Here is a 27,382-nt window from a genome sequence, read left to right on the forward strand (position 1 = left end):
ATTCTTTACTTGGCAGAAACAACCGCTCCTTGAAGTAGGGTAAATCATCCTTAACGGTGTAATGAGGACCCTTTTGACTCCATTCCAGTAAGGCTGAAGAGTCTAGAAGTTGTTTTACTTGGGTTTGGATGTCCTCAATAGTTTGCAATGAAGTTAGGCCTAAGATTCTTTGTTCAGGTATGATTGGCACAGGTTCTAAACTCGAATTGGGTTCTTCCATGCCAATCCGGGATAAGGCGTCCACTTTACCATTCTTGCAGCCAGGGCGATGGGTAATTACAAAATCAAATTCCGCAAAGAATAGAGCCCATCGGAGTTGTCGTGAAGATTGAGCTTTGGCCGTCTTTAAATACTGTAAATTTCTGTGGTCCGTAATTACGGTGATGGTGTGTCTTGCCCCGAGAAGGTAGTGACGCCAAGCCTTGAAAGCAGATTTAATAGCCAGTAACTCTTTGTCGGTAATTGCGTAGTTGATTTCAGGAGGAGAAAATTTCCTGGACCAAAAGGCCACAGGGTGTAGTTGGTTAGTTTCTGGGTCTCTTTGCGACAGGACAGCTCCCATGGCCGAACTGGATGCGTCGGTTTCCACAATGTAAGGGAGATCTGGGTGCGGGTGCTTCAATACAGGTGCAGAGGTGAATTTAGTTTTCAGGTCCTGAAAGGCTTGTTCGGCCTCAAGAGTCCATTCAAAGCGTTTGTTTTTCTTTAGGAGAGCTGTGATGGGTTGGACTGTTCGGGAAAATTCCGGGATGAATCTTCGATAGAAATTGGCGAAGCCGAGCATGCTCTGAACTCCCTTCACCGAGCTAGGAGATGGCCATTTGAGGATGGCGTCCACCTTTCGCGAGTCCATTCGGACTCCTTGAGGTGTCAGGATGAATCCGAGAAACTCCACTTCTGTGGTATGAAAAACGCATTTTTCGAGCTTTGCAAATTGTGCTGGCGCAATTTCTCAAGAACTGCCCTAACATGTTTTCTGTGATCGGATTCTGAAGAAGAGTACACCAGGATGTCGTCAATATAAACAATGACACAGACATCGATAAGTTCCCGAAGAACATCATTCATAAAGTATTGAAAGGCGGCAGGTGCATTGCACAAACCGAAGGGCATCACCTGATATTCGAAGAGCCCAAATTTGGTGCGGAATGCAGTCTTCCATTCGTCGCCTTCTTTTATACGCACCAGGTGATAAGCTCCTCGGAGATCTAACTTGGTGTACACACAAGCGTCTTTCACCTGGTCGATAAGCTCAGGGATCAGGGGCAGAGGATAACGATTCTTAATCGTTATTTGATTTAGGGCGCGATAGTCTATACATGTTCTGAGGTCGCCCTCTTTTTTCGGCACGAAGAACAGAGCTGAGGAGACAGGAGACTTGGACGGGCGAATAAAACCATTGGCTAGGTACTGATCTAAATACTGACGCAGATGCAGGTTCTCAGGTTCCGTAAAAGCATAAATCCTACTACAAGGTAGTTGAGCATTGGGTACCAGATCGATTTGGCAATCATAAGACCGATGGGGAGGTAACGTGTTAGCATGTTCCTTCTGAAAAACGTCTTGGAATTCTTGGTATTCTGACGGTAGCTGTACAGGGGTGGAAGTTGCTGAGGCTAGACCCATAACTGGATTTCTTGGATAACAAGTTGGTTCACAATCAGGAAAACGTATCTTCTTTGCTCGCCAGTCAATTCTGGGATTATGTGTTTCTAACCAAGGAATTCCAAGGATTACTTGAAATTGTGGGGCCTTGATCACATCAAACACGATTGCTTCCCGATGTCCATCCTGACCCACCAGTGTCATTTCAACAGTGGAATGCGTTACAGGCCCTGAGGCTATTTCGGTTCCATCTACTGTAATAATGACATCTTGGGTTACTTTCGGGCGGAGAGGGAGCTTAATCCTAGAAGCCAATTCACGGTCTATGTAATTTCCAATAGCTCCACTGTTGATGTACGCTTTTATAGCATGCAACTGCTGAGGCTGTTTTGGGTCCACGAGCACCATTGGCATGACAAAATGCGAGGTCAAAGAGTTTGTTTTCAAGCTCGGCAAGCGGACCCCTACGCTTGTCGGGCTAGGTCGTTTCCCGAATCAGGTGTCAATAAATCGTTATCAGTGGCTCCAACCACCTTCTTAGGTGGTTTAACCGGACAATTTCGAAGAAAGTGACCGGAAGTCCCGCAATACAGACAAAGTTGCATTTGCCGCCTTCTCTCTCGTTCCTTCTGCGTTAATGGTCCTTTAACACCGCCAATTTGCATAGGTTCGGATACGTCGGGACTCTTGGAGTTAGCGTGGGTTTTGATCGGTACTCGGGTTTCGTACTTGAACCGATCTGCTTTTCTATTTTGAAGTCTGTGATCAAGTTGAACCACCAAGTCTATGTAGTCTGCGCAGACCTGGGGTAGATTTACAATCTGAGCTAGAACATCCTTAAGCTCTCCGCGCAGGCCTCGATGAAACAATGTGATCTTTTTGTTTTCTGGCCATCCAGTTTCCACAACCAGTCTATTAAAGGTGGCAACGTAGGACAGGAGATCCTGATTACCTTGTCGTAAGGATAGCAGTTCGTTATCAAGGGCCTGTCCTTGAGAGTGTCGAGCAAACAATCTTTCCATGCTGGCCTGGAAGCCCTGAAAATCCTGGAGAATGGGATCATCCTGATTTACCAATGGAATAGACCAATCGGCAGCACTGCCACTGAGCTAAGATAGTATAAAGGCTACCTTGGTCTGGTCGTTAGGGAAGGCCCCGGGTCTGCATAGAAAGTGTAAACGACATTGGTTCATAAAGACGGCATATTTCTTGGGATCCCCCGCAAAACGTTCAGGCGGGGCCAAAGGCATGTGTCCAGGTAGATTGATTTGAACCGAGTTATTCAAACCCATTGATGTGGAAGTACCTCCGGAATTAGGTAAAGGAGTGTGCCCTGCCTGGGCCTGCAATAACCTTTTGGCCAGGTCATCTGTTCTTTCCTTTGATAGGATCAGTTCTCTTTTGAGAGCGTTAGTCTCCTGGCTGGCTGAGTGCACTGCTGCCTGTAATTCCCCCAAAAGCTGGGCCAGCTGATCTGTCTCGGAAGTCTCCATAGCGCCCGGGTGGGAAATTGTGGGTAGGCTTTGCGTTCTGTCACGCTCAGCTGATTCCCACAGAGGCGCAAGTCTGGCTTCGAGTGCTGATGCTTCTTCAGTGGTGAAGCGCAGGACTCTGAAGATGGACTGGAAGGGCCCCTCTACTCTGGTCTTTTCTGGCTCGCAGGAATATTCCCCTTACGGTCTGGAAGGATGAGTTCTCCATCCTGCTTCTGATGCAGGGGCGCGTTGAAACCCAGTTACTTCACTGGATTGAGGTTTGATGGGAGTTCAAAATAAGCTCGACTATTCAGGTGAGGCGCTGTAAGAGTTCTGTTGCAAGTTCAAAAGTTCAAGCTTAATAATAATGTTCATTGTCTTATTGCAGCAAGCGCTAATGCTTATGTCTTTTTTCCCCTTAGGGGCCGGGGTTCGGAATGCCGGAGATATGGCGCCGACCCGAAGTGAAACGTGCAGTTCCAGTAAATGACAGGTAAGTTCTGGATGAGCGTTCAGGTAATGTCTTTGCATTCGCTCATTCAATGTCCTTGTCTTTTTTCACCATAGGGGCCGGGGTCCGGAATGCCAGGAAGTGGCAGGACCCGAAATGAAATGGGAATAACCCAACAGGTAAGTCTTAGAAGGAAACTGAGCCTTTCCTATTCCCTTCCTTCTCTCACCTTGTTTTCTTGTCTTTTTCTCTCTAGGCTCTGAGAAGTGGGTGCGGATCTGGATGATCGCTGCTGAAGATGGAGGCGCCCAGGAAAGGTGAGTGAAATGCAGCGCTGCAGCGATCGAAGCGAAATGCTTTTTAAATGATGTCTTCCCTTTCAGGATCGTCGGTGTGATGTCTCCGTGATGCAGCTTTAGCTGGTAAGGTCTTCTTTCTCCCCAATTCTCTCTTATCTCCCTTTGCAGGCAACCCAGGATGCTGACAGGCGTGGCTGAAGTCCAGATGCAGGAGCTGACACGGTGAGCGTCCAGCTGCGAGGAGCAGAACAACGCGAAGCGTGAGTTGCTGATCGGGCGTGGTTTAAATAGCTTTGGAAGAAGTTCCAGGTATGTATCCTTCCACCGACCACACCCAGGTGGAAAGTAGTCCCACAGGTAAAGTAGTTCCATTCAGGCCTCAAGAGGGCCTGGATGTAGCAGCATGGTCTGCATCAGGTAAGTGCACATTAAAACACTTGAACACATGTCTAGCTTTATGAGCCTGGCGCCTAAGGCGCCAGGACAGGGGTCTACCATGAGCCTGGTGCCTAAGGCGCCAGGACTGTGTCCAAAGGGCCCCAGCTTGGGCCCGCTGGCACTTCCGTGGGGGGGAATGATGCCTGCCTCTGGGGTTGCTGGGTCGGACCTGGCTCCTTGGAGGTAGGCATCATGACAAATCTAACATCTAAAAGGAAAACCTTGGTCTTCGAAAATTCTAGATCACCAAAAGGCGGGGAAAAAATGAATAAACCTGCAAAGAATAGTGAGAAAAACCTGAATAGCTCCAGTGTAAATGTTACAAATCTTTTAAAGGCTGCATTTAGTTGTACCAACAGAGTGGACCGAAAAATGAAAGAACTTTTGGGACCCTGCCCTAAAGCATTTCAATCTGACCAGTGGACTCAGATGACAGAGACCCCCAACTCACGCAAGAAATATCAAATTTCAATATTGGGTGGGGGTTGGACCATTGCATCATGGAACACATGTTTTTATGCATTTATTAATAACATTGAAAATGATTTTTCAACTTTCGGTGTATTGTGCTTCCAGAGACAGGGTTGTCTGCACCTTTTGTTGGCTTTAGCGCTCATCTTAATCCTGCCTATATAGAAGCGCAGGGGAGACCCTGTTTGGGTGGCATGGGTTTTGAAGTTTTTATTTTGGAACCTTGATGCTTTTATCCAAGGAACTTTGTTATTATTCGGCTAAGGTACTGCTCAGAAAGCTCAACAGGTTTTGATTCTCAATGTATACTGGAACCCAGACGCAATAACGTCTAATTACTTTGTAGACTCTGTGATGGAGATTGGTGGTAACTATACAGGTCAATCAAATCCTCCTTTTTTAATCATATGTGGTGACCTGAATATTCCATGTTTGGATGAAAGAGGTAACATTAAGGATTTTTATGTTGTAGTAAATAAGTCACGTGCCAGAGCTGCAGGTTGGATTGCCGCAATAGAAATTAGAGACTGTGAGATGCTAAATGGTCAAATTATGGGGCATTCTCCCGGCACACAAACTTGGTCAAACAGGATTAAATCGGCCGTTCTAGATTATTTCTTAGTTTCCGACAATTTGATGAAATATTTAAGGTCTTAAGAGATGATGGACACGACGAAAAGTGACCTTTACCTTCTTTTGAATGACATGTAATATCCAGACAATTGGTAGATTGGAGTATTATCCAACGAGGGTTGACATTTTGGAGGGAAGAAATAGATTGCGCATACATCCAGAGGATGTCTCTGTTCCACTGTCTAAATATAAAAATGCTGAGAGGTAGTCAAGGGGGAGTGAATTACGTTCCGTTATTCCTTGATTTCATGGTTCCAAATAGAAAAGTGGGTAAACCGATTTTTAACTATAAACAAACATGATGAAATGATTGCCAGTACAAAAAAACTGCTATGGTTGGATTTATGGGAAATCAATTCCTCAAAATACGAATTTGCTATGGAACTTCTTCAGAAACAGGAAGCATAAATACAAGAACTGGCTGATCATGTACAGAGTTCAAATCCTTCAGTCAGACGCTGAATCCATGTTGAGGGCAATAGAGAAGAGAAACTCCAAAGAAATCTGGCAGTTGTTCAATAGGGGAACTCCCTCTCAGTCCGCGCTCTTGACAAGTGTGGTGGTGACAGAGGACAAATGGGTAAACATTTTTTGTAAATTGTTTGGACCAAAAGGGAAAGTAAATAAAAACCAGTAAAGAATGCTAACGGGCCGAGGCTCATTCCGTTTGACACTTGTGACTTGGGACATTTTCATTAAGAAAGCAAATTCGTCGAGAGCTCCAGGCCCGGATGGCCTCACGAATACCATGATTAAAGTGGCCCCCCGAGATCTGGATTCATTTGATTTTCAGAATATTTGAACATGTAATGCGCCTGGAAGTCGTTCCCGACCCCTGGAGTTCAGCAACCATAGTTCCTATAGTTAAAAGAGGCAATAGGGCGGACCCCAACAACTACCGCCCGATTGCCCTTTTGGATGTATTGGGCAAGCTGTTTGCGGCAATAATACTAAACACCTTCATAGTTGGGCCAGCAACGTGGGTGGATGTTGTATAAGGTGTAGGCACCCGATTGAACCAGTTCCTCTTAAATCTCCTAAAAATGAAACCCATAAAAAACGGGACAAAAATCTATCTGGCTTTTATTAACCTTAGGAAAGCCTTTGACAGTGACAGGCAAACCCTGTAGGCCAAATTGAAGGCTTAGGATTACCAGTCTGACCCGTTATTGGCAATTAAGGCCCATTAATACATAGACTACGGTACAGATTGGACTGAGTTCCCAGGAGATTTTACCATCTAAAGGAATGAAACAGGGTTGCCCGCTGGCCCCAATTAATACATTTTTTTTATCGGATTTGCACGAGACACTGAATCTTACGCCGGTATTTCCTTCCAAAATTAATGGCCATCCTCTGGCATGGGTTTTCGACGCTGATGATTTGGTCTTCATCGACCAGACCCCCCCCCCACCCCCCCAGAGGTCTCCAACGAAGGCTATCTAGCCTACAAGAATATGTTGGAAAAGAAACGGTCTACAGTTAAACGCTGTAAAAAAAATACATTTTAAAAAAAACACCTTGACCCTGCCCTCTTTGAGAAGTAGGAAAAGACACCCCTTCAGATGGTTTTTAGGTCTGGATAAACTGACTCGGGTAAATACGATAACTTGCATGGGCACAAGCATAAACTCAAATTTCAATGATGATCCCTGACAATTGAGGCTCCCTGGCAATTGACCCCTCTATGGAACCTCTAGCACTCACCCCTTTTCCTGTCCCTTCTCTCTCTGCACTTGCACAATCCAAACGTTCACAAGGCCTAGTAGGACCGCTGTTGTATTTGTATTTTGCTCATCGCCGTTATCACATTCCATTGTCTTGATGCTCTCTTATTCCCTTCCCTTTGCCCTGTGGGTGTTTCGAAACACAATTTCTTGATGTAGAAGCGAAAATCAAGACCTTGACATCCCAGGGTCTGTTGGTACAAAACAAATACGGAAAATGTTCCATCTGTACATTTTATAAAGCAAAAGTTATCCCGATCCCAATTTATGGTGCATAGTCCTTTCTGTCCGCCTCATGGAAACTGTGGCCATCGTTTGAGGGTACATTCTGGAGGCGCGTACCTCGCCTACTGAGAAGAGTTCCCACATCAGATATCAGGTATGAATTGGCGTTGATCTCGTCATATGCATTAACAGTGTGGAAAACTCTCTTTATATAGGAAATGTGTCATACTGAAAACACCTCTCCTGTATCAGATATTGCTTGGCAACATCATGGGGGAGGATTTTACATTTCTAAAGCAATGGAAAACAAGATTTTGGGCATTCTTAATTATCTGGGCATCAATTAGGAAACGTTAAGAGACGAATCCAGGCCTGGTCAAGAAAAAGCTATGGCAACACGATTTTGTGGCATTGTTGGGACAGCTGAAACATTGTATTATGTATGGGCTTGACTATTTTAAGAACTAGACATTTGGGAAGCTTTGTTGATAAGAAAACCTATACGGTTCAAGAGTGGTGGTCAATATTTTTATTGGGAGAAACATTTATATACATTTTTAGATTGATAACGTTTTTAAATGAGGTTTTTCAACAAGAAGATACAAAGTAATGGAGCAACCTTGTTGGAAATAAAAAGTTAAGATTGGTTTTAAAGAAATTAATTTCATTAGATGTACGCAATTTAGGGAATTTTATATTGTTGATGATGCTAAATACTTTGTTTTCTATGTGGCTTTTAGAGAGAACGGTTTGTAATAAACCATAGGTCTTAATAAAAGAAATAACAGGGATATCTTCATAAGTTAAGCATTTCAATTACAAACGTGGTTAAACTTGAGATGGTTTAACAGGAACAATGCATTAGGTATTGTGTAGAAGTAAACGGTTTCTCAATAAGAAATTGAAAGTATTGTCCCATGCTTTAGCTTTCTCTTTGGTATGTTAAATATGTTGTTTCAGTGAAAAAACAGGTCCTCCTAAAGAGGAAGGGTCTCATTAAATGCCATCTGGAAATTACTTTGTTTCCCCAGTCTGGTTTCAAATTCAGAATGCATTCGGTACCAGTAGTGATTGACTGCTCTCTGAACATTCTGATTGGCTGAGAGGAGGCTAATAATGATCTCCATGTGCTAATATAATTCAGCAAAGAATCTTTTTACGCAGATGACTTGATTGCAGTACAAGCATTTGTGTCATGATTGCACTATTGACTTTAAGGGGAGCAGACCAAGAGGCATCCCATAGACAAAGGTTTTCACGTTACCTATATAAAGAAATGGTAAACTAGGATGACAGACTTGCCCCATCTGTACTTTCAATCCTGTGGAGTACATTTGTGAGTTTGTATTGTTTGGAGAAGAATGTACTGTATCTTAGGGAGTTATGAGGGGATGCTAGACGAGTGCATGTACATCCCAAATATTACAAGTAACATAGTACTGCAGTCACTAGTGAAACATGAATAGTACAGGGCTAAGGACCCTGACAGACTTACCTGCACCCTTGGATAAGAACATGCATACAATTCTGGTGGGCTACACAAATCTAATAGGTTATCCCTTTCATGTACAATGAGTCTAATTATAAACCATGTATTCTTATTTACCCCGCTTCCCGCATAACAATATACTGAGACATCAGCCTGAATTGTCCAAGCACCAAAAACGACCCCATGCTTCCTAAGTATTACATCAGTAGTTTACTTAGATCAATCACCGGGTCTTGGGGAACATTTCCCAACAATGCTCCCCCTAAAAGGATAAAATGGTCTGAATAAGTAGCAGTCACTCTAGCTACTTTCACTTTCCTGGGAAAATCTTTCATTTTCGTGCCAGAGTAAGGCCTGTCTCATGGTCTAAAAGCAGCCACTGTGTACACTGTCCATATCCATCAAAAATCAATATCATGGAAGTGCTGCACTGTTCTCAAAAGGAATACAATTACATGAAAACAAAGATCATACAAATACAGAAAGCTCATGAGATGGGGCATTCATAACAATACAAATGTAATGAGCATTTCAGAACTAATAAACCAGCAGTTAGAGAGCCTTCAATGAGGGGTGATACAACTAAAAAAGAAACACACTACTGTACAAAGTAGTAACCATTATTGAAAGGCCTCCATCATTACAACCAAGAGGTAATTGGCTGAGCTAAATGAAATGGAGGCAGTACAAAAGAAGAAATTTAGCAGTATGAACAAAAAGTATTCAAATATTTCACCAAACAATCAGTACATCATTAAGAGATGCACCCTATAATGAAATTCCCAAAACTCTCAAACCTCATTTACCCAAAGTCCCACAATCCCCAACACATGACTATTTTTCAGTTCTAAAGAATTTTATGAAAAACCAACCTCTAAATTGTGGCATGCACATTTTCGGACTCACCCTAGCAGGTCCAACACCAACAAACATTTCTAAGAACTCCGACCCATTCACAGTGATGAATGGAACATTGGCCTCTCCAGCTGTTGCCTTGGCTAGTAAGGTCTTTCCGGTACCAGGTGGACCTGTGAGAATGGCTCCCTGGATAAAAAGAAAAACATTTTTGTATGAAGAGTAATGCAGACCATATGTCAATTTACAGAGAATAGTATGAAAGTTATAGCTCTGATACTCTCCAGGCTGGACTATTTTAACAGCCTCTTCCTCAATCTACCTTCTTCTCTAAGCCCCCTGCAGCTAATCCAGAATAGGGCTGCATGACTTATCCTTGGCCCCAAGGCAAGGGACCGTATCTCTCCAGCCCTAAAATCTCTCCACTGGCTCCCGGTTGCTGCAAGGATCAAATTTAAATCCCTCTGCATCATCCATATGCCTGTCTGGGGTCTACGCTACCTGCAACTTGCTCTCACCAAATAACTTTCCTTCCAGACCCCTCCAAACCTCTGGCTCCAACTCTCTGCTTGTCAAGTGTTTTTTCTAAGCAGAGAACGGACGGCCGTGCCTCTTCCTCTGCTGGCTCCCTCCTCTGGAACAGCCTCCCCCTTTCTCTCTGTCTTCAGCCAGATCTCCTCAATTTCTGCAAGCACCTCAAGACCTTCCTCTTCTCCTCCTTCCCTCTCATGCTAAACCCCACAGTCGCTGCGATTGGTGGCCTGTGTCCTTCTGGTTCCTGGCCTTCTGTCAGATCGCCAGCAGCATTCACCCTCCCACTGCACTTGGGCACCACTTGGCCTGTTGTCTGATATGCCTGTACTTATTGTATGGGCTGGTGACCCCTCTTACATCTAGTGGGCACTGCCTGGTACTCCCTGCTGCCTTTGCAACTGGCTCTCTGCAATTACCTGTTGCCTTTGCGATTGGTTCCCTGGCAATTCACCCCTCTATGGAACCTGTAGCACTCACCCCTTTTCCCGTCCCTTCTCTCTCTCTCTCTGCACTTGCACAATCCAAACGTTCACAAGGCCTAGTAGGACCGCTGTTGTATTTGTATTTTGCTCATCGCTGTTATCACATTCCATTGTCTTGATGCTCCCTTATTCCCTTCCCTTTGCCCTGTGGGTGTTTTGAAACACAATTTCTTGATGTAGAAGCACCTTACAATGCCCAATAAAAAAAGTTTTAAAAAGTTAAGCAAAAGCAGGAAACAAGACACCAGTAAAAATATTTGGGATAGCAGACTTGCAATTGCCAACTTGTGTAACCTTTTGTTTTGGAAATACGTTATTCAAAATCATAGTTATACAACTAGCAAAAAGAACCTGTACGGGTTATGAAGACAGACATGAAAACACTCATTAATTGTTGAAAATCAATGATCCTGTAGGTCGCTGTTCCGAGTCGATTAATGTGCGCTTTGCACTCTGAAGTAAACTGCACTGAGAATGGGTGTGGCTGGCTGACATACCCCAGAGCAGACGTGGAAGAGAGATGAGAGTTGGCGTGCTGCAGCATACTCGGACCTTCTGTGAGCTCTCCCCCACCCGCCGCCTCACCTTGGCATGGTGCAGTGCGTTGCAGTGCAAATATCTCAAACAGTGCATCCTAGAGCCTTTCAACGTGGTTTTCGAGTTTTGGTCCTCGCATTAAGATGCTTAAAATGAGATTTGTCCAGTCCTTCTACAACCACATTGGTGTTTCAGTGATTTCAGGCAATCGTCTCATATGTGAAGGGGCTGAAATCCGAGGAAAGGGGTGGGGTGTCTGTTAGGCAAAGTTTGTATGCAGTACCCTTTGGGTGCACTACAACAACTGACTACAGGTATAGGAAACCCAACCTTTGGCATAAGCTTGTACTACACAGTTTTGGTAGCGTGTTGAGCAGCCAGGCTGATCTCAAGAGGGGTCAATGTGAGCCGTAGGGGAGATACACAGATTCACAGTGGCAATTATTCAAATAAACACTTACACATAAGGTTTCTTGAATAAACAATTATTAATTTATTTATCAGTCAGTTAGAATAAGCCTTCTTCAGAAGGAGCAATATAAAAGTAACACACAAATACATTTCAATACTGTAAACCCTTAGTTTCTAAATCAGTAAAGATCCTTTGGAGATGGCCCACAGACACAACCTACACCCTCAGGTGACTTCAATAGCTAGGGTGCTGGGGACTAGCAAGAGCCCATGCATAGAAGGAAAGCCATTAACCCAACCAGGTAAATTTAATATGGAAAAGGCCTCTGTGGATGCCATAAACAGATGGTGATAACTCCCAAACCCCATTTAATTTGCCCAACTTGAACATGGCAAGCAAAGTTACTCAAAAGGGGAAGAGCTTAAAAGCCCTTTAAAAACCTTCCCCAACTCCCTCCCTGTCATACCCCTTCAGTCAGATAAGGCTAGGATAAATTAGCAAATCTTGGTGGGGGTGGGATATTTAAAAGTAAGGCTTGGTGAAGTTTAGTGTGCATTGTAGTTTGGTGAGAACAGGAGGTGGAGGAGGACGTCCGAGAGATCAGAAAAGGAGTGTGGTAGAGTGGGGACGTTACTGGAGAGAGGGGTCTGTGGAGTGTTTGTGCGTGTGAGTGAGGCGTGCGTGCAGTAGGTGGTAGATGAGTAGAGCGAGAAGGTGGTAGTAGGTGGAGGTGGTGCTAGTTGTAGTGGGAATGGTGTAGTAGTAGAGGGAGTTGAAGTGGTAGTAGCAGTAGAGTGGGAGTAGTAGTAGTGAGAGGAAGTAGTGGAGTAGGAGAAGAAAAGAGGTGATATTGGTGACAAGGAGGAGGAGCAGCAGGAAGGAGGAAGAAAGGAAACATCAGACAGTAGTAAGGTATCAGGAGGTAGTAGTGAGCGGAGGAAGTGAGAAGCAGGAAGAGAAGTAACATCAAAGTGTGCAGGTAGGAAGCCAGTGAAGGATCAGAGGGATAGAAGTGTGGAATCTTGGGACCCTGCATAGGAGAGGGTCAGGTGAGACTGTGTGCAAACTGAGAAAGTGACATCAAATGAAAGAAGGCACCATTCCAGTACTCCCTAAAATACTCAGCAGGGCAAGGAGAGCGCCAGATTGAAGGCCCTGAGGGAGTCTGGGAACCATCATTTAAGGAAACCCCCAGTGTATTAGAGACAGAACGAGAGAGAGAGAGCGACAGACACAGAGCGAGAGACACAGAACGAGAGAGAGCGACAGACACAGAGCGAGAGAGAGAGCGACAGACACAGAGCGACAGACACAGAGCGAGAGACACAGAGCGAGAGACACAGAGCGAGAGACACAGAGCGGGAGAGACAGAGACAGAGACAGAGAAAGAGAGACAGAGACAGAGACAGAGACAGAGACAGAGAGAGAAAGAGAGAGAGAGAGAGAGAGAGAGAGAGAGAGAGAGACCTAGCACCAAACAGCCCCAAAACACTGGTTTGCCATAAAATCTGGCGAAAGCACACTCATTCTTTAAGATACTGAGTAAACACCCTTGGACTGACAGACTGTGTCAGAGTGGTTATTTGTTATGACGCGTCACATGTTGTGTCAGAGAAGTGGGATGCTATGTCCTCAACACAGGGGTCAGACTCAGCCTCTATAAGAATGAAAACCGTACCCCTCACCAGAATAGTCTGGGTCCCCACGAGTGTTACAGCACAGGCGAAGGTTGCGATATGTCAACCAGGAAGTGACAATTCCCTGCTCAAGGCTTAGGAAAATCAAAACTCTCTGCACGTCTATTTACTACCCTCAGACCAACGGGTTTGTTCATTATAAAAAACCTGGAAGTGTATACAGGAGGCGTCGTTGCTGAAGATGGATGGAATTGGACAGCCTAATCCCCTGGTCCCTTTTTGCTATTCGGATAACCCCAATACTCCACCTGGTTTTCACCTTTCGAACTGGGCTACGAAGTAACCCCATGGACATTCTGGACATCATGTGGTAAGAACCCAATAGCTGCTAGACTAGTGACCACTCCATATCTCAGAACACAATATATGGAAAGTAAGGGAGCTGTTGCAAGTGCATTCTACAGGAAGCCCAAGTTGGCCAAGAGAAGGCCTAAAACAGAGGGGCCAAACGCCCTACTTTTCGGATTGGCAACAAGGTCATGGTATTGCTATCAAGAATAGACTACTTGCTTGTTGGCACGGGCTGTATGTAGTGTAAGAGTGCAGAAGTATGACTGACACAGTGGTGGCATGTTTCTAATTAAAGATGTTTATTATGGAATAAAGAAAAGGAAAAACCCATCTTGCCCTATTTCTATCAGGGGTCGCCCTGCCTCAACTAAAACACTAAGGACTGTCGGGATGTTTCGTTAAATATTAAGGTCACTGTCCTGTGTCCAGACCTATTTCTGTCCCTTACACTAAACTAAGAAAAACTGCATCTTCTTGATGCAGAAGGAGGCTCCTCTGGCTCTCGATACAGGCCTTTAAAGTTCAGCTTGTGGTGCAAAAGCACGAGTGATTCCTTAAACACAGTTCACAAGTATCAATTCCCAAACATAGTGTCAAGTCTGGTTCACCTTCAAGTATAGAGCGTTTCTTAATAAAATATACTGTCTTTATGTCAGGGGTGCAATGGGTCTCTTCCCCTGTTTTTTTCTCAAAACTGCAACACCAAGTCTGGTGCACTATTCTGTCAGACTTATCAAACTCAGATTTCCAACAAATGTCTCTCCTAATTTATTTATTTATTTTGACATTTATAAAGCGCACATAGCGCAGAGGATCTAGGCGGTAAAGCTTAAGAGGTTGGTTACAGGAGAGTACTTCAGCAGGTACATTTGCACTTCAACATATAAATTACAGAATACAGAAAAACAGATATACAAAGCAGTCATGACATGTATGTTATAGCTTAATTAATTATTATTCATGCCAATGGTACTAGGAGTTACAAAACCACTCTTTCACATGGGCCCCAGACTCCTCTGGCTTGTTTCAGGTTCTTCCTGATTTTAACAACTCTTCTCTTTCTTCTGTGTGGGTCCCAGACCCCCTTTATATACTCTCGGTCAATCCCAGACTTATTCTGGGCCTCAGCCTCTTGACCCTCTGTCTTCTATGGATCCCAGACTCTTGTGCCTGGCTTTTGTGGACTGATTGATCCGACGCCGTCATCACTCCTTTCCTAGCGGTGACTTCTCCCCATGTGCCATGGGGACGGCAGCTGCTACCAGTTTCTGACCCTGGAGGCGACTATATGAGGGAGGATCACATTTGGGGAGGCATCCCTCAAGTGAGTGACAACATCGGACAAGACATGGTATCTCCATTTTCCTTTTAGGATACCCTCTCCATTCCCCAATTCCCATACCGTAACGGCATTTTGCTACGACTCCGTTCACTCCCCCATGAAAGCTACTAAGAATACCCTCCCATAATTTGTATACAAGTAATTAAAAACAGACTTCTCTTTCCCTGGATGTAAAAGTACTGTGACAAGGAAGCTGAGCGGAGTATTGACGATCAATAGAGGCCAGAAGCACAAAGCTACACTCCAGTGGTTGCAAGAGCATACTTGATGCTGGGACATTTAAACTGTGGCACCAGCAGACAGGAGAAAGATGCTGGCTGGGTGCATCTCATCCTCTCGAAAACCGACCGAGGGACAACTGTGCTGTTTAGAAGTCAGTGGGGCCGGCCAAATGTGTCAACGAGAAGGCCAAGGAGAGTGAGACTGCAGGAGCCGGTCCGCTGCAAGGACGCCATGAGAGGAAGGGAAGACTTCCGAGCCTACCAAAAAGCAAACTCCATGCCTCTCTAAAAGAGAGGCCGGGAGCTGCGAGGGTCTCAAACCACAAAGCAGAGGCGGCAAACCCACAAAGAACGAACGGGATGCCTAGGAGCCACTGCATGCTTACCGCGGGTGAACCGACACACGCCGCTCAGGGCCAGTGAGTCCACCCAACGGAAGACGGGACAACAGGGCACTCCGGCAGCTCTACCGAAGGAAAATCAGAATAAATTAAGCATATGAGAAAGAATAGGAGACTCAATGTTTCCTAAAGAGACATAACAGAATGACTACAAAATGTTGTCAAGTTTGCAAGTGTGCCTAGTGAAACATGAGAAAGTCCTGGCAGGAGAGCATACTAGACAGACAAGTTTGCAAGTGTATTGAACGAAATATGAGAAAGCCCTGGCCGGAGAGTATGCCAGGCAAAGTCAATTTGGACAGTCTGCAAAGTAAATCACATGAAAGAGTCCTAATAATGATACATCAGGTACAGCCAAAGACTGTGCTGAAATTATATTAAAGAGGGAGGAGAGTACACCAGGTATCCTACCAAAATGAAGACAGCCAAGTTGTTTTGCATACAAGTTGTTTTGCTGACCAAACGAATCCTAAGGAAAACTCATACCCTTAAAAGCTTAAAGTGCAGTGAACAGAAATCCAGGGGAAGGGAGCCTTCCTTTGGAAGCGTGAACCTTATCCATTTGGAACCTTTGTGTTGATGTTACGCCTTTCCTTTTTGAACATTTGTACACTTAAAGGCCAAAGACATTTCCCCCTTCACCTTCGAGTTAATATTTTGAGTGTGAGGGCGAGTATAGTATTTTGGACACAGGACATTTTTGATTTGGACATCTTGGCATTGGACAAACCCTTAATACCTCCTAGAATAGGGAGAGTGAGGTATTTTCCAACCCCTTTTTGTTTCAATAAAGGTTTATGGCTAAAACCATCAGTCCTCTGTGTCCGTGTCTCATTCCTGGCTCCTCACAGGACCTTGTCCAACCTCATATGGATACCAGTCCCTGGTGTGTTGCGCTCTGCGCTCTTTACCCCAACTTCGCTCACTGTCCAACTGAACAGACCTGGCGTACTCTCCTGCCAGGTACTGTTCCATGTATGATTGTTTGTAGTTTGTTTTCAATCTCTCTCCGCTTGGTTTTCTCAGGGTCCCTGACCCATTTACTTTGGCTTTGTTCTGTGGTTCACTTGGGTACCAGACCCCTTGGTATTGTGTTCCAGGACACTTGGTGTACTCTCCTGCCAAGTTTCTACTGATGCGGCATAGGTCTGAATTTATATTTAGGCTGGGGTCCTTGACTCTTATTTTGTCATCTGCTTTAACTTGTATTGGGTCCCAACCCTCTTTTAGGCTCCCCTTGCTCGGTTCCCAGCCCTTCTCATGGACCCAGGCAGCACCCATACCTTACTTTCAAGCTCTTGCTGCGTTGAGTCTACTTCGGGCTTCTCTGACTCTAGGCGAGCTTCTGCTTCTCCTTCTCCTTCTCCTGCTGCTGCTGTGGTTCGTGTCCCTGCTCCAGCAAGTTGGGATCTATGGCTTCCCTCCAGGAGGCGTCCCAAGTATTAATTCCATGTGCTTAAGTTCTCTTTACTTTCTCGTGGCCTGCCAGATCTTGGCAGCACCTCTAGAGATAATGGCATCTCCCCACCACGTCCACAAACAGCTGATTTAGGTGCATCTCTGTCTGCAGCATTTAAACTTCGCTCTCAGTTCCTCAGGGCTGGCTTGACAAATGACATTATCCTTCTCCTAATTAGTACTCCGGGTAACCAATAGGCAGACTCCAGCAACTGCGTGTGATTGTTCTCATATGTATTCTTCATTGCTCCATCCTTCCTCCTTGACGCAGTACTGAACTGATGATACACACAAAGTTCAGTGGCACTCTTCTTCATCTCAGTATTTTCCTGGGACTTGGTTTCCTCAATACTACGAAGATGGAGGTGTGGGGCCCACGTGGTATTGAGGGAGGTTAAAGGAAGGAGGGGTCGAAGATGAGGGAGGGGAATAACGCATTCTCCCAAGGTGATGGTCACTAGTCCTATGGAAGATTTCCCTCCCCCTGAGATCCTCCCACTGAGTACCACCCGCAGGGTGACTACTAGGTAGCAGCCTCACCTCCCTGGCCTCATGGAAAGGGGCACACCCATGGAAGCAGCGACGATACCCTGGGATTCGTCACAGTAGCCACAGAGGTCTTTTTCAACCTCGCATACATGGATCTACAAGCAGACCGCCGAAAACCCAGCCAACTAGATCACATAAATAAATGTAATCCCAGCTGAATAATACTCGAGAAACGCCTATTCCCTTAGAGATACATGAAGTAGAGCTAACCAACAGGACTCACCATCATAGCTCACCAGGAGTTAGCCCAACTATGGAACCATTATACTGATGTGTTCCCCACAAGACTGGCACAAGTCAAAGGAGTGGCTCTGGGTCGTGTCCCCATCGACGCCCTGAATCAAGGAAAATGCATGTCTGGGAAGAGCTGAGGAAAATGTTGGACCTTGGAGTAACAAAGCAGGGTTATATGATATGATATGATCTGGCAACTGCGAAAGGAGGATTGGAAGGCTCATCTTAGAAGCCCAACTCCCAAAGCAACTGATTAAGGCATGAACATTGGTAATCGTGCAAACCATCAATGGATCAGAAGCTGCTTTAAATCTTCAGTGAATATGAAGGAGGAGATGACGTGGACCTTGCTGGAATCTGTTAAGGTAACAGATGGGGGTACTTGGATGCCCCACACGTTGTCCTGGGGCAGTTGTGGGTTCATGGCTGGGGCTGGTTGCCCCAGTGTGTGTTAGGAACTGTGGCTCACACCAGGAGACTATGGGTGGGGTTTGTTATCGACAAGTTGGGGTTAGGGAGGGTGTAACTGGTGGGGTTACAGCAGGATGGGAGGGAGCTTGCGTGGCATGGTACTGTTGGACAAGGTATGCAAATGGGTTGGAACCCGTACATTATCTAACATTAATAGCCCAACACTTTAAATGGGACAGTTTAGATGTTTAACATTAAATATTAGAGGCTTGAACCCACCGGCGTAGGAAACTGGACGCATTCTTGGGGTATAACCAACCGGATTTGGTTATGCTCCAAAAGACGCATATATATGTCTCGTGGACAGCATAAACTGCAGCTTCATCTATACCCGCCGGTGCTACAGGCCAACGCTAAGAATAAAGTGGCAGGTGTTCTTTTAGCGTTGAGGCCTGGTCCTTGCTGTAAAGTGTTGAAAACATACCTTCATAAGGAGGGTCAATCTATTTTTGCTATCTTGAAGGTTGGCCCCAAAAAAGTTAATCTGGCCTTGGTAGATGTGTGGCCGGCTCTAATGGGGGAATTTAAAGGTTATACCTATTACTCGCATGTACATTGCTTGTTGTCCCGGATCGATATCGCTTGGGTCTCTAAAGCATTTTTTGGGTGGAGTTACCTCTATGGTTTGTCATCCTATTGAGCTATCTGATCCTGCCCCATTGACTTTACAGATAAATATAGGAGGGATGGTTCAAAGGGTTTGGACGTGGCGTTCTCCATCTGCAGTACTTCAGGACACGGTGGTAAAAGGGAAAATAGAGGCTAAAATTGATGAATTGTTTGATCAAAACGAGACACCTGAGATCTCTATTAATATGGTATGTGATGCGTTTAAGGCCTCAATCCACAGTACCTTAATAGCAGAGGTGGCACATAAATGGCGACAAAAAAACAACATTAGAATTAATATTGGAAGCTGAATTACAACACGTAATTAGCAGAATAGAAACCTGTACTGATTCGGCTACTTTAAAAGCATATAGAATAGCAAAAGCTAGACTTGATCTGTTTTTCCCAAAAAAGGCAGAGACATCTCTGATGTACATGTGCCAATCTTATTATGTTAGAGCCAACAGGGCAAAAACTTTGCTGGCGAGACAACTAAGCCAGAAGGTTGCTTCACAAATTGTCCATTCGATAAAAATGCCAGATGGTGGTACCGTTACAGAAACTCCTCAAATTATGTCACAATTCCAGTCCCTGTATTCACAGTTATATCAAACTGAGAATCCAGACAAACAATTCCAGCTACTATATCTGCAGACAGTTCACCTTCCACGGACGTCGCGGATAGACCGGGATACTTTGGAAAAAGATATTACTATTGAAGAGGTAATCAATGTTATTAAGTCGCTTCGCTTAAACAAATCTCCTGGATCCGACGGCTTCTCTGCCCCATTTTATAAGATTTTCTGCAAGGTATTGCCCCAAGGTTGGTCTATCTTTATAATTCATTTATTAATTCAGGTTGTATCTCCTCTTCAATGGAAGAAGCAAAGATAATACTTATTCCAAAACTGGGTAAGGATCCAGGTAAGTGCGGCTCCTTCCGGCCAATCGCTCTTATTAATCTTGATGCACTCAAAAATCCTTGTTAATAGGATGGAGGCTTTGCTTCAATCTATCATACAGCCGGACCATTCTGGTTTTATTAAACAGACATGACAACATACAGCGTTTATGTCATGTGCTGGAAAAAGTGGTAAATAAACAGATACCTGCGATTCTCTTATCACTGGATGCCGAAAAGACTTTCGACCGCGTTGAGTGGTCATTCCTATTCCAGGTTATGGCCAAGATGGGGTTTGGACCCCAATTTATGACTAGAACTAAAGTCAATTACAACTCTCCAGTGGCACGATTACTAGTTAATGGAGAACTTTCCCCTCAATCACCCTTCAGTGTGGAACGAAACACTGTTACCATTGTTGTATGCTATAGGATTGGCGCCCTTTTTGTCATAAATTCCCCAAACACCTGATATTCATGGTATACAATTTGGAGGAATGTATAAAATCATGGCATGTGCTGATGACATGGTGTTAGTAATTTCAAAACCGGTTATATCATTGCCTGGGATAGAGCGAGAAAAGGAGCAATATGGCTCGGTAGCAGGTCTGAAAATTAATTTGATTAAAATAAGAAATACTAAATATATCAATGCCCGCTACTACAGTGACTTTTTTGCATACTCAGACTAAATTTGGTTGGCCTCACGGTCAGATTAAGCTTCTGGGAGTAACAGTAACTCCGGCTCTGGAAGGATTATAAGAAGCTAATTTTCCCCCTTTATTGAAAACGATCAGGAATCAACTCGGACAATGGAGCCTGTTATCAATATCCTGGCTTGGACGGATGAATGTAATAAAAAGGACTATTCTCCTGAAACTTTTATACCTTTTTCCAGGCACTCCCAATTCGAATCCCCAAGGCATTTTTTAAAATAGTACGTAGAAATATTTGAGTATATTTTGAATAATAAATCCCCCAGTGTGGCAAACAAGGTCCTGACTGCTCCCACTGTGAGAGGAGGGTTGGGTCTTCCCGATCTTTATGAATTCTATCAGGCAGCACAGCTCCGTATAATTAAAGATTGGTGGGGATTGGATGAAGAGAAATGTTGGCTACAGATGGAATGGGGAATTGGGAGGTCCAAATTTAGGGGAAGTGCTGTGGCACGCAATAAAATATTGCTCCCCCAATATTCATAGGAGTAAGATTACACATCTAGTTGAGGAGATATGGGGCGAGGCGGCAAGACTGAATGGTTTAACGACATTCCCCTCACTATTCACTCTGATATTTTTTTTAACCCCAAATTCCTTCCTGGGTGTGACCCTCTGGCTTTTCTTAAATGGAAGCAAGCAGAATGCAGGAACATTTGCCATCTATTTTCTGGCAGGGACTTTAAAACCTTTACACAGTGTAAGCTGGATTTTGGCTTAGATGACAGGGAGCATTTCCAGTATTATTAATAATGTCATTGGATAATGGCCCCCCTTCAAACAGGCGGCTATTAGAGAGCTCACTCCTTTTGAAAAATGTGTCACTGCTAACAGGTAAAAAGGCTTTAATATCCAACATCTATAAAATCTTAAATGGGTCGTCGTCTACTCTCTTATGGCATTACAAGTCTAGATGGCAGCATACTTTGGGGCACCCATTACAGATAAGGAATGGGAAGCACTGTGGAAGGATATTCCCAAATACACTCGTTCCATTCAACTGCGAGAATTCTGGTATAAATTGAATCAGTGGCACTACACACCTGCTCGCTTGCATAAGCTAAAATCCTCCCTGTCGGATCAATACTGGAGACAATGCGGGGCGATTGGGGACTGCGGGCATGTTTGGTGGCGATGTCCAGTGTTTGCGAGCTACTAGGCAGAGATTGACACATGTATGCAACTACTGTTTGGGGTATCAAAACCAAGCTCTATGAAATCAAACTTATTGTTGATCTTTGACTCCAATATGCACTGTAACTCAAAGCAAAGATGTACAACGTTTCTGGTGCTGCAGTTGGCAGCGTTATTGGGAATTGCACAAAAATTGAAGTCTAAGGATCCTCAGGTGGTAACCAAATGGTTTTATACAATCTGGAACTTTGTGGCATTAGTATGGACTACCTATGTGATTCAAGGTGAACAATCCAAGTTTTCCCAAGGACTGGGCAGAGGTGCTTGAGTTTTTGCAATCGGACTTTAATCTACATCACCGATCCCAACCCCAATGTCTGCAAGTTCTCCATATTTGCTGAGTTTGTGCATTGTATGATTTGTACCATGTAAAGATTTAAAACGGGATATCCAGCTGGGGCAGCGGTTTATGTTGTAATACTTTATTATAAATGCAAATAAGAAATGATGCCATCTTCAAGTCTGGAAGGGGACTGCATGGCCTCACGTTTCATTCGGTCTATCTTTCGAGCAAAGGAGGTAGGCATTAGTTTCTATGGTGCTGAGGTCTGGGTTATGCTCCTGCAATCCAAGTAAAATAAAAATAAAACTTCTTATGCAAATAATTTTTGAGCAATGAGAGGTGCTCCATCTTATTACCTGCACTTGGATGCAGGCCTGGAGTATACAAGTGACCTAGTCAGCATAAAATCTCTTCTATTCTGGGTACGAATGTAACAATCCTAATACTCACCTCACTCATTATACAATCTGGGACATGATGAGCTCGGATGTATGTTTCTCGAGTGCATAGTTGCACGTACTTGCAGAAGACTGACAAACTTGGCCCGTCAGATGTTTTTACAGACCCATTGAAAGCATCTAAAAGGAACATAAGTTCACTATGTGCTAGTTATTTTGCATCTAAATCTGGCCTACAGCATGAGACGGAGAAAGGAAAATGCTTGGTTGAAAATGTGTGTACGTAGCATGTACACCTTGCCAATAATTATGTAAGCTGGGTTGAAAAATCACAGATACACTGTTTTACATGATGGCTAACTGCTTGCCACTTGCGTCAGTTCTTTGTAAATAGAAATCTGTAAACTCCATTTTGTATCGGTTATCATTCCAATCATTCCACCATTGGCGACCTCAGGCCCGTTTTATTCTTTTGCCTGCTTCCAAGGACCCAGATGAATAAACATTTGGTTCCAATTTTGAGAGAATCTAAAATCAGAAGAGTTGAGAATGCCAACAATTATTGGTATTCAATACCACACAACATAGCACTTGTTTTGCATTTTTATGATGAAAATGCCCTGGACAATTTTGATGCAGTACAACTATTTTAATGTGTTGTTATTTCTTAAATTTACAATGTGATAAATTGCTTGTACCTGGTATGTTGTTATATTTAATTTATGGAGCTCTTTTACCTTAGAAATAAAGATTTACGATAATACTTCAGCCCAAATATTAGAAATGCCACGTTAAAAACGTTTTGAAGCACAGAAGTTCTGCAATGTGATTCAGTAATAACTTTCTAGTTTGCAAAGAGATGGGCCGGCCATTTTTGATTCTGCATTTCTTGAAGTTGAATTAGAGGAATACCTAGCATTGTTGATTCTGTCTTTGTACTGAAACTGAAAGAGGCCTTAGGTTGAAGCTTTTGCTTGTATAATATACAGCGCAGATTCTAGCTTTTTTTTAAAATAGTTTTATTTATTATTTTAGAATGAACATACAAGGAACAGAAACTACACATATCCATAACATCATGGATTTTCACCCAGATTGCAAAATACATAAGTCCGCTAATAAACATGAAATACCGTTCATAAATATATAAAATTAAAAACTTAACTACAAACCGCTATTTCACAACCACATTTTGGGCCTTTGACTTATGACAGACAACACAACATTGATAGGCACAACAGACACCATATAATAATTACAATGACCCCCTAACTACTATATACAGAAAATACACTTGGTTAATGACTTTCAACTGTGCAATTCCTTGAAAGATCCCCAAATTCGAGAATAATGCTCCTCTTTCTCTTGTTTTAACAACATAACTTTCTCATAGTTTGATAAGGTTCTAACAGCCATTCATCTACATTTGGCTTTTTCCTCGATTTCCAAACTTTTAGTATTTGCTTTGCCGCCATTACTAAAATCTTATCAATCCAGTCTGTTCTACTTCTGGCCTTATCCCCTCTTTCTCTGTTTGATAACAAAATCGTCGAGTAGAAAGTGCGCGGGAGAGACTCTCCCAGCACGATGTCTAATATCTATGTAGAACTTCATTCCAAAAGCATGTCCATAGCATATGCATTAAGGTGCCCCCATCACAACCGCAACCGGTATCAGCATCCAAAAGTCCTAACCTGCCCATACTTGAAGGTGTCCAATACAGTCTACAAAGAATCCTTTGCCTAACATACCTGAGCCCCAGATCAATTTTTGTCTGCACCCCTATACGAAGCAGATACTCCCATTCCTCCCTAGGAATATCCATGCAAAGATCCTCCATCCAAGCCTAACAAAGTTTTTCCCATGCCTCCACTTGTGAGCTTTCCATCAGCATTAGTTTAATGTATGGAGACACTGCACACGGGAGAGAGCGAATGATCTCACATACCGAGGGTCGCTCGCTCATGGTGTCACCCAACATTCCCTTCCTTTCTATCAAAAGGGTATTTAAATCCCTATAACATCCACGTTCCCTACCCCCAATCCCAAAGGATTCTCTAAGGCGATCAAAGGGAATCATGTGATCATCCTCCCATACATCACGTATTTTAAGTATGCCCTTTTTGATCCAACTCTGCCAACAAAGTTTTATTTGCTATTTTCAGCCCTATGTTATGCCACAAGGATGTGTCGTAATGTATCCAGATGTTTCCCCCTCGCCTTATCATAAAATGTTGCAACGCCTCCATAGTTCAACACATAGTAGGTAGCCTTACTGTAGAATTTGGTATCTTGGACATTAAGTACATATAACCCAGAGCATTAGGCAATAACTGTGCATTTTCAATGACATGCCAGTTGGGGACATAATTATTAACTTCAGAAAGATAAAACTTAGATTTTTTAAGAACAAACCCAGTGCAGTAATTCATTAAGTTGGGGTACCCAAATCCCCCTTCCTTCACAGAACGTGTTAAAATATATTTGGGAATCTTAGGTCTGTTACCCTCCATCCCAGAGAAACCCCTGAAAAGCCTCATCGATATGAAGGATGATCTTTTTTGTGAACTTCAGGGGGATAGACTGTATAATGTAGAGCACTTTTGGTAGAAGTACAATTTTTATGGCATTAACTTCTGCCCATAGCCCTAGCTTCAAGTGACCCCATTTTAAAATATCTCTTCTGATTTTCTCTAATATGTTTGAAACATTGTATTCTGCCATCCTTTTCAAGTCCCAGACCATGTAAACACCCAAATACTTCATTGCACCCACCTCCCATTGACAATTCCAGGAACCCATAACATTCCTGGGTTGTCCAACATCTAGAGGAAAAACCACAGTTTTTTCCCAATTTATCTTGTGGCCGGATAACAGTCCCACTTCCCTAAACATACATTTAAGTTTCTCACATCCTACTGTTGGGTTTGTTAAGATAATAGTCATGTCATCTGCGTAACACAAGATTTTAACTTCGCTATCCATCCAAATTTGAGTCCAAGGAGACTCTGCTCCTGTTTTATGTATGCAATGAGCGGTGACAATGGGCATCCTTGCCTGGTACCTCTAGATAGGAGAAATGGAGAAGACAGAACACAGTTCACCCAGAACTTTGCACTGATTGATGAGTTCAATGTTTGAATAACTCTTATAAAAGTGTCCCCAAAGCCAATTTTTCTAAGCGTGTAGTACAGAAAAGCCCAGTTGACCCTATCGAAGGCCTTTTCTGCATCCATAAAAATTAATAATGTATTCTGGATCTTTTCTTTCGGTAGTCCCATTATGTCTATTAGTGTTCTAATATGGTCATATCCATATCTACCTCGTATAAAACCAACCTGCGAACTACTGATAGAGCCACCAATGCATTTATCAAGCCGAATAGTCATTCTTATTAATAACGAGGTGAACATTTAATAATGAAACCGGCCTGTAGTTTTCACATATTCTGCAGTCCTTTCCTGGTGTTGGAAGCACCACAACACAAGCCTCTCTCATTGTGGGACATACTACCCCATCAGTCATAAAACCATTATACAGTGTGCACAAGGAACGGCACCAGCAACTGATTTAATGCCTGGTAAAACTCAACCAGGAGACCATACAAGCCTGGCGTTTTACCTTTATTGAGTTGTTCAATAGCTGACAGCATTTCATCCTCTGAAATTGGACCATCAACAGTCGTAGCTTTTAAAGGCTAAATTGAACGTTTGTCTGCATACGTTGTGTTGAAACCACTTATTTTAAGCAGTGTTTTTAAATGAAAGGATTTAGGCCAGTGGTCATCTAATGTCATGACAACTAGTATCACTTGACACAACATAACTGATTGATCTGCACCCTTAATAAGCCTTAGACAAATAGATCTGAAACATACTTTATTTTAGAAGCAATTCATTTGAGTGCAAAGCGAGAACAGAACGTTGCTTTTAAAAAGCACCAATTGTTATGAGTTTTCACTTCGATGCAACAGGCAGAAGTGTTTCAAATGAATTTAAATAATGTGAATTGCAATTACCAACAGTTGGATTATTATTTCGTGATGCATTGTTTTTATTAAGGTGATTAAAGAACACACATACAAATGATAGGTTAATCGAAAATGTTTTAATAAATACCTTACAAAAAATAAACACCAGTTTGTTATTCTTAAAGCTTTCAAAGGCACAGTGACTGGTCAGGAAGTGAACATTACTACTCTTTTGTGATCACATATTTAATTGAAAGGGTATTAACGACAGAATGATTTGAAACACATACTTCCAATTCACAGAGAAGTGAGTATGTAAGAGCATGGCATATAAGATGCATGTTGTGGGAGTAACCAGCAATTAATTACCAACTCACTATTTTCTATTTCTTGACAGCTGATTGGCAAAATATTGAGTTTAACCCTTACAGGACTTCTACTGAATTTAATTGTTCAGAGATGCAATAAAGGCATAGTTTCAAATAGTGAAGACAGACAAGTGATCACAGTTCAAGGGTGTTTATTGAACTTCAATGGGTTGATTGAACGTCTATCTAACCCTAAATCTAAGGATGGGAGCAAGCAACGACTATCAAATAATAACGCAGTCCTATTTGAGTGTCTTTGAAAATAAAAGGGCCTATAGTAATAAACCTATTGTCAATCCTTCCTTCTAAATACAAATGGTGTGGGAAACGATGTATGCAAAAGAAAAGTGCTCAAGAAACAATGTGTCAGGATAGTTGAGCAGTTGGCTTCCCTTCCCCAAGTTTTCAGCCAGGGACAAGGTGGTACACTCAAGCTTGGCACACAATCTGGCTTCTCTGCCACAAGGATGCAGTTCAAAACATGGGTAACTGTGCCTTCTGCGCCAAAGTCTCTTTCCCAATAAAAGTGTCTTTTTGCAGAGTGCCTGTCGTAACAAATACCAAAGCCTTTCTCATCAGGATTTTAACATTCACAAGTTCTCAGGTTTATTATTCACCATGGGTCTCCCTCAGTCGGGCTCGGACCC

General features: G+C 43.3%; 1 protein-coding gene across 1 annotated transcript in view; it reads right to left on the reverse strand.

Moving 5' to 3' along the window:
• The window catches only part of LOC138525055 (mitochondrial inner membrane m-AAA protease component AFG3L1-like), a 587,730-nt gene that overhangs the window by 280,712 nt on the left and 279,636 nt on the right, over positions 1-27,382 (reverse strand). The window contains exon 9 of the mRNA XM_069635555.1: positions 9,720-9,857. Within this exon, the coding sequence (XP_069491656.1) occupies positions 9,720-9,857 (138 nt within the window). The remainder of the gene's footprint in view (positions 1-9,719; positions 9,858-27,382) is intronic.

Source organism: Ambystoma mexicanum, chromosome 1q (assembly GCF_040938575.1).
Source record: "Ambystoma mexicanum isolate Mex_15411 chromosome 1q, UKY_AmexF1_1, whole genome shotgun sequence".
NCBI classification, from domain to species: Eukaryota; Metazoa; Chordata; class Amphibia; order Caudata; family Ambystomatidae; genus Ambystoma; species Ambystoma mexicanum.